This window comes from Eurypyga helias, unplaced genomic scaffold (assembly GCF_000690775.1).
Source record: "Eurypyga helias isolate BGI_N326 unplaced genomic scaffold, ASM69077v1 scaffold11355, whole genome shotgun sequence".
In the NCBI taxonomy this organism is placed as follows: domain Eukaryota; kingdom Metazoa; phylum Chordata; class Aves; order Eurypygiformes; family Eurypygidae; genus Eurypyga; species Eurypyga helias.
The window spans coordinates 33,648-41,594 of NW_010253386.1; the positions used below are offsets into that span (position 1 = coordinate 33,648).

Sequence of the window (7,947 nt, forward strand, 5' to 3'; positions counted from 1 at the left end):
CTCGTGCATCAGCTGTAACATTCTGGGAGGCAGGTGGGGGTGGTAAATTAGGTCAGCTGTTTACATTTCTGTTCTTCGCTTTGGTTTTATTTGAAGACATAAAAACCCACCTAACAGTTCACAGGACAGTTAAATAAGACAACAAGAAAGGCTACATATGAATTAATTAGTAGTTTTGCAACCAATACTAAACAAGACTTTGTCTAGTGACTTCTGTCCTCAAGTTTTAGTGAAGCAAGAAGTAGGAACTTGGCTAGCTACAGTTGTATTCTGTGGCATAATATCAAACAGCACTGACTAATGTGGGCTTGCAGTTCCTTTAAACAGCCACACGACAGAAGCTTACTATGTTCCAGAATGAATCTCTAGACCTACAGAAAGATGTTGCCAGATATTCCTCTGCAACAAAAGGAGAAACAAATCTATATTTTAACACTTTAATGAGTTAAATATGACAAAATTATGGAAGGCTAGCCTTTTTAAGTTAATTATTTTTGAATGTTACCAGAATGACTAAAAAAAAAAAAGAAGAGGCTTAAAGCACATTTCACAACACCCCAGGTCAGAATTTATGTAATGGTGTTTTGTACTAGACTTTTGCCCATCAACAAGATTCCAAGGCAGCAAGACAGGAGACAACCTGAGATGCAAAATTCTACTTCCTCCCCAACAGTTTAGAGGACCACAAAAGATCTTTAAGACTGGCTGGGAAGGTCTTGATAAGTTTCTTGAACCCCACAAGGATGCAATTAAAATCGCCATAGAAAATACTGAATACTTAGCCAAAAAGCAGGTGAATTAAATGTAATTGCTAAGTTCTCATTGCCCCCAGAACTATGGGAAACACCAATGCAGAAGACAAAAAACCCAAGTAGAATGAACTTGTAGGTAGGAAGGATATGGGAAGGAGAAGGAAGAGGCAAAGCTTTAAGTTGCTAGTTTTACCTGGCTTTTGGACTGTACCACATACAAAGTCTGCTTTTAGAGGTAGACGCATTTCTGAAATGGAAACAGATCCTCTGGATGGAGCATATTCAGTGGATGTAGAAGCAGCTTTATTTCTTTTACTGTGAGGTCCCTCACTCTTCAGTTTATTCAGTTCTTCCAATAAAGCTGTTCTCTTCTCAGCTGCATAGAGAAATTAATTAATTATAGTTGTTACAGGAAAAAGTAGTTATGAACATTATTTTTTTTTCCATAAGTATGTAAATTGCAACAGATGTGCTGTTAATCATCTTCCAGAAGAACAGGAATGTTAGGGACAAGAAAGATACCAAAACCAGTCTCTTGCCTGTAGAAGGAGCTGAGACAGAACAGGTATTACCCTCTCCTGTTTTCCAGGTGAAGAACTTAGTATAAGCGGCTGCAAAGTAGTGTAATTAATGCACTGCCAGAGTTCATCCAGTCTTCCCAAAGCATTTGTGACAAAGCATTGAACTCAAGTCTAAAAACTTACTTGCAAGGAGAAGAAGTCTCTCTGCCTCAGCTTCTTCTTGCGACCCTTTCCCATGTTCCTCATCAAAACAGCAGTTCAGAGCTTGACTGGCTTGATGAATCACCGTTTGCTGCATATTGATCTCATTATTCAGCTCCTAGAGTAAACCAGTAGTAAGAATAATGAGCAAGAAGATCTAGTGTTACATTCAAACATGGAAAGGTCTTGAGAGTGACATTTATGGGGCTATGCTTCAGAAAAAACAGACCATTCAGATAATGCACTACAAGTGTTGCAGATTACAGTTACTTCTGCAAACGAATATTGTAGCACAACATTTTATGACCTCAGAGGTGATTTAAATATGATGGGGAATGAATGACTTTAGACTGGCTATGTAGCATATAAATATCAGTCTTCCCTTCACTAGGGGATGCAGCAGTTAACCAGAAATTCAGCAATGTAGGTGAACAAGGCCCCAGTAAAGATCAGAAAATTGCTTAGTGAAAGCATGTAGTTATGAATCCTGCCCAATCCCAGGGTAGTAATAAGATAGATTCCATGTCCCCTTCTCAAAACAACAGCAGTATGTTACTGCCCTGGACACTCAACAGGGGAATTAAGCAAGGAATTAGTAAATTAGAAAAAAGTTTTTAGGTAGTAGATTAGATACCTGCATTTTCTTTTTGATATTGACTTGATCAGACAGGCCATTCTTTTTCGTTTCTAGCTTGGAAGCAACATCTTCTTTGCGAACAATGATTTGCTTTATCGAAGGACGATCGGTTTCTTTAAATCTTTGAGATCTATACGCGTCAATGCTTTTAAAAGAGGAAAACCCATTAAACATTTCATAGGTGTGCCAAGGTTGGCGCTTTTTTCCTTCTTTTACATACATATGTATCAGGTATCGTTTTCCAACTTGCCCAAGTGGCTTTAAAAAATGAGCATTCTATCAGTGTATTTTAAGTTTAAGCAACATAAGAACTACACAGAGACAATCTTCAACAAAGGCCAAGATCTTGGGGAAGAAAATGCTTCATTTGTAGTTTAAGCAATGTGCTTCATTAGAAGAGTTTAAAAAGCCAGTGTCTTTATTCCCACACTTACACAATTGGGGTGGTTTGTGTTTATTACCTATATGGAAGGTTGCGATCTTCTGACATAGAGCCAATACTGTCTGCGGATTCTGCCCTGGGGACTTTAGTCCTTTGGAACTTTTCGGACCTCAGACTTACATCACTGACACTGCTACCTTCAGCAGTTGACCTAGAAGGAGAACCAAAGGCCTGGGGACAAGAAGAGGTTATATTACAGATATCTGCCCACATGAAGCATTTACTGTTTATATAAAAAACAAGTAAATGTGAGAGAAAACAGGTAATCTCCTGGATACTGTTTGACAGATATTTTATAAGTATTTCCTAGAACACGGAGCAAACTTACTTATTTTAAGGATATCAACCAATCATTGAACTCAATGAGACTTAATGCCTAGTTTCCAAACCAGTACAATTATAACTGCTTCTCTGCAGATTTTCACCAGTAACCACTTCATTGAGTGTATGAATGTGTACCAGCGGAAGTCCACCACAAGTAAGAAGTGTACGTGCTCAAGCTTGATCTAGAAGTTAAACCACTTGTTTAGCAGAGCATCCATTATGTTCAGAGAAAAATAACTGTCACATTATGTTTTCATAGTAAAATGGCATTTTGTAACTTCTCTATTTTCCCACGTATCACAATACAACAAAATATCACTGTTCCCAAGCAAACTATACATCTATGTGATAAACAAACCCTTCCCCACCTCCTAAGAAGTCTCACCTCTGGACCAACAGATTCCACTAGAGGGGTTAACAGAGACATTGATGAAATATTCAGCGACCCTTCCTGCTCATCCTCATCGCTTTCACCTTCCAGGCTCATGCTCATTTCTTTCTTCAGCTTTTCTATGTCTGGACCATCCTCTTGAAGAACTTCAAAAATTTCATTTATCACTTTTGAGCTATTCATCTCGTCATCCACACTCATTTCGATTTCATATACTTCATCTGAAGGGTGATGTTTTAAAAATATTAGTAGCATCAAGACTACACTCCTCATTCACATTAAATGAACAGAAAGATGTTAACAGATAAGCCAGCTATTTTTGGTTTTCAAGTAAGCTTGATTAAAAACATGTATTACAGTCAGGCATATAGAACATAAAGTATACTTCCACCCTTACTTTAATGTACTATTATCACATATACTGCATAATTGATATAGAGTAGGGATAAAAACATTTCAACATTTTAGTTCGAACAGGTTGAGACAACAGCAAGTCCCACAGTACAGCAGTTATTTCTGCTTAAACTTTTAAGATCTGAGTTTCAATATTCCTTGAAGACTTGAATATCAAGTGACAACAGTTATTATAAAAGTTTCCTAATTTTTTTAATATAAACCTCATTACAAAACACAGGAGTGTCAACAGATGTATGGTGAATTCATTGCTGAGACTTGAAGGATATTAACACTGTGCTGGGCAAGTGGGAATAGATAGCTCAGTGCATTAACATGCATCTACTGGACACAAACCTTTTGGTTTCTCAGCAGGTTGTTCAAGTTTTGAGACAGACATTGCTTTTCCAGGGCTCTTCAGCTCAGTGACTTTCAGAGGACTAGATTTATCAGTCTCTTCACATTTAGGAGCATCTAAGAAGTTCATAAAGAAGTCAATTAAGATTATATCTAGCCTTTGAATTTTTTTTTAGTTACTGAATTTTGGAAGTTCAATGATATAGCTGACAACTTATAAAAAGCCTACTAAATTAAGTATTCCAATTAGCTTGCTTTCAAAAACCACATTAGAATGCACACTCTCAACCACCTGTATAGCTAGACTGCTATCTTATCAGAAAACTGATAGCACAAGAAACAATGCTGAAACCATAGTAGAGTGCAGCCACTCAAGAGCAATAAGAGAAAATTTTTTTAAAAATCCAAATAAAAGTAAAACATCACACAAACAAACCTAATACAGGAGAAGGATAGCATTGTGATTTTCAAGAAGCACATCTGATAGCCCGTAACATCTGAAAGAAGTATTAACCAAGTTCACTTTTTTCCCCACAGAGAACTGGAGGCTCTTCCACTCAGTAAACACCAGAAAGGATGTTACAAGCATCTCAGAATTCTTTTCATGTCCCCTGCTATAAGAATTAATATCATAAGGGGATAAGAGCTCCTTCCTATTAGATGATGGAAATTTAGATATTCAGGTACAATATAGATAAAACCTATAACTGGCAGTTCTCATTCACTCTCCCTACACCTAACATACTTTCACGTATGAAACGCAGACAAATTGCCAAGAACAAAAAGGCAGTGTTGCTCACCAATCTTCCAAGTGGTATAGGAGCGCAGAGTATTATCATCATCATATGAGACAAGTTAGACAAAATGTTAACCAAATAAAAGGTCCAGTTCACCAGTGCTACCAGCCTCTTTATCTGCTCATGAACATCATGCGCAGTGCTTCAGTCCATTATTAGCCACAGGCCAACAGTGACAGTTCTTACCTGAAGACTCCATGCTGGGAGACTTTGCTGGCCTGTCACCTGCAGAAATGGCGGCATCTGAACTGGAACGTTTTGGACTAGCCTGAGATTGGCTTTCCTGGAAAAAAAAACCCCACCCAAAACATAGTACATTCAAAAGGTAATGTTCAAAGTGACTAAACACTGCCAAAAAGAAATACATTTTAACACCTTCTAGGAAAAAGAGGTTGCCTATACAGTATCAACAAGGATCCTATTTTATTTATCTAAGAAATTTACTGATGTACTAAATACTAAACTGAGTGTTTGTGAGAGGAGCTTTCTTTTGTTTTATAAACATTACAGTGTATAAAACAAACCCATTTAACAAAAAAAATCAATTGGTTCAAAGAAGTATCACTTGTCTCCTTAAATGATTCTGCAGGAAGAAAAAAAATCTAATAATTTATTAATAATATCACAAACCACTTGACAAGTGATCTTCGCAGCCTGCTCTGTCGCAAAGTATAGCTTTTCATCTTTTACTTATATTTGCACATCTATCCCTGTGTTCAGAACACGTTAAAGCAATTCACAGCCTATCACCCCTTGATACATGGAGGGAACACATTACCATTTTAGCTTCTGGAACTTTTCTCTTCGAACTTTCACTTTTTGCTGGACTCCACAGATTGCCCCTATCAAACCGTCCACGAAGGCATGCAAGTTCTCGCTCACGTTCCTAGGCAAATAAAGGTAATCAGGGGAAAAGCCAACAGCTTTAAGATGTCAAAGCATTTCAAATACCTCAGGTAGGTGCACAAAGGTTCATAAGCTTGGGGAAGATTCTTACAAGCTATGAATGTAGCAAGTCATACCTGCTTAAGCTGAAGCGCTAAACTGGCAGTAGAGGAATTTTCATTTTGTTTGAGAAGCCTTTCCTGGATTGTCCTTGTATTTGGGGTAACAATGGGTGTTCTGCACCCTGGAGTATTCGTAGCAGGGCTCCGTGCACTACGCTCTTGACAGCGCTCCCCAAAGCGTTCCAGGAAGGGCTTAATTCCTGATCCCCCTAGAAGGACAATTGTTCAGCCTTGAAAGAAACTCACACACAGGAAGAAATCACTGCAATTCTGCATCCTGCTGAAAAAAAAGCCGTCTCCTTTACAGCTCTTACTCCATTATATTTTAGTCAGGCTGTTAGTCCAAGTTTCTGACCCCATAAGCAGTTGCATTTAAAACCAGGGACAATCACTTGTTTTGACATTAACATTACCACTGAAATGAAGGACACTAAGCATCTAGGCAGCATTTAGCTTTGATTTTTTCTAACATGCAGACTCTCTACCTGAAGTGTTGGATATGCATAGTTTCCAACAGACTAAAAGTAGCTGTGACCAGCCTCAAACTGTTATCAAGATACATTTTTACACAGTGATAAAAAATTAGATTTATTTTGTTCTCAGAGGTTACTAAAACCACATCCAAGAAAATGTCTTTGCAAATTACGGAAGATCTACAATTTATGATAACTATCACAGACCTCTCTTCAGGACTTTACTCAAGTTACAGCATTAATTAAGGCATTATCTGATATGCTACCATAAGCTCTTAACTAATGTGTAGTTTTCAGCACAGGACACATAAGCCTAACTCAAATGAACATTTATTGAAGCTGAGAAACAGCTTACCTGGTGTTGTGGGTTTACCCTTAGGTTCAAGTTGCACATGTGTTCCCTTGACTGGCTCTTCTTTGGACTGAACTGGTTGAGGCAAAGTTGGTTTTGCTGTTTGAGTATGCGTTTCAGTTTTCCGAGGGCTGCAGGGATTCTGTGTTAATGGTTGTCCTATTTCAGATTCCTCAGGACAGGTAACAGTGACTCCTGAAGACTGTGTTAAATTATTTGGTTCCTTAACAAGGGAAAAAGGAATAACATTAAAATGGGACTGTACGTTCTTATTATCTGAAGAGGAAAAAGAACAAAAGCATTCTGAATAGCATACTATAACATCACACACCTAATCCATCAACAATAGAAAAGTGTTCCAAGCTTTTCGGGTTTTTTTTAATCCAGTATTTCAGATTGATTCAGATTTGTTTCCAGGTGCTTTTGCCAGCTACTTTATTTTCAAACATTTCCCTAAACAAGATTGTGCATGGCAGATCTTGCCATTCCATAAACGCCATAAACTGAACAATAGGTATCCGATACTACTGGTTTCAGCATTCTGACTGAACTTTCATACAGCAATAACATTTATAACTTAAATCAATCTACCATATGAATCTACAAAGTGAAACCACATATCTCTGTAAGAAGCTCCCTTCTGACGGTCAAAAGGGCAATCAATTACTCTGGCATCAACTTGTACGGGACTTAAATACACCCAGCTTTAAGTCTCAATAAAAGAGATTCTAAGCTATTTCAGGTCTGCTATTAAAAAAAGGGCATGTGGGACTGCAATAGAGCAAAAATTTTAAGTAGACTAAGAATGCTCACACCAAATCTTTGAACTCAGATTAAACAGTTATGAGTTAAAATTTGTCCCCCCAATAGTCAAAACGGTTATTAATCAGCAACTAAATCAGACACTCACCGCTATCTTTGAGTTTGCTGGTTTATTAATAGAAGCCTCAACAAGCCTTTGAGAACAGGATGCAGCTTCCTGCTTTACACTGCTACTATTGATTCTAGCAGATGCTCCACTTGTAGTGGACAATTTGGATAAACAAGTAGTGCCAGGCTGTTCTTGTGCATTGTTTTGCTTTGCAGATGGATGACTTAGGTCATCTTCCCAGGAACCAATCACAGCCGCAAGGTTAGCTAAACGGCCTCTTCTCCCAATTGGGGTATCACTTGCCAGGGCATTAGATGTCTGCTTAGGTGGAGAAACAGACAGATCTTTTGACTGGAATGTAGACAGAGCAACACATTCAGAGGGATCTGGAAAAACAGAAAACATTTATTTTGATAAAAAAATAAATAT

The 7,947-nt window shown here is 37.9% G+C and overlaps 1 protein-coding gene across 1 annotated transcript in view; it reads right to left on the bottom strand.

Annotated features, from left to right (window-relative positions):
- ANLN (anillin, actin binding protein) overlaps positions 1-7,904 on the bottom strand; it is a gene marked incomplete at its 5' end in the record, with an annotated part of 21,950 nt that extends 14,046 nt beyond the window's left edge. Inside the window, 11 exons of the mRNA XM_010152653.1 lie at positions 946-1,128; positions 1,457-1,592; positions 2,109-2,256; positions 2,573-2,724; positions 3,263-3,489; positions 4,019-4,135; positions 5,002-5,098; positions 5,594-5,701; positions 5,838-6,031; positions 6,651-6,870; positions 7,558-7,904. Of these exons, the coding sequence (XP_010150955.1) occupies positions 946-1,128; positions 1,457-1,592; positions 2,109-2,256; positions 2,573-2,724; positions 3,263-3,489; positions 4,019-4,135; positions 5,002-5,098; positions 5,594-5,701; positions 5,838-6,031; positions 6,651-6,870; positions 7,558-7,904 (1,929 nt within the window). The remainder of the gene's footprint in view (positions 1-945; positions 1,129-1,456; positions 1,593-2,108; positions 2,257-2,572; positions 2,725-3,262; positions 3,490-4,018; positions 4,136-5,001; positions 5,099-5,593; positions 5,702-5,837; positions 6,032-6,650; positions 6,871-7,557) is intronic.
- Between the last annotated feature and the right edge of the window lie 43 nt (positions 7,905-7,947).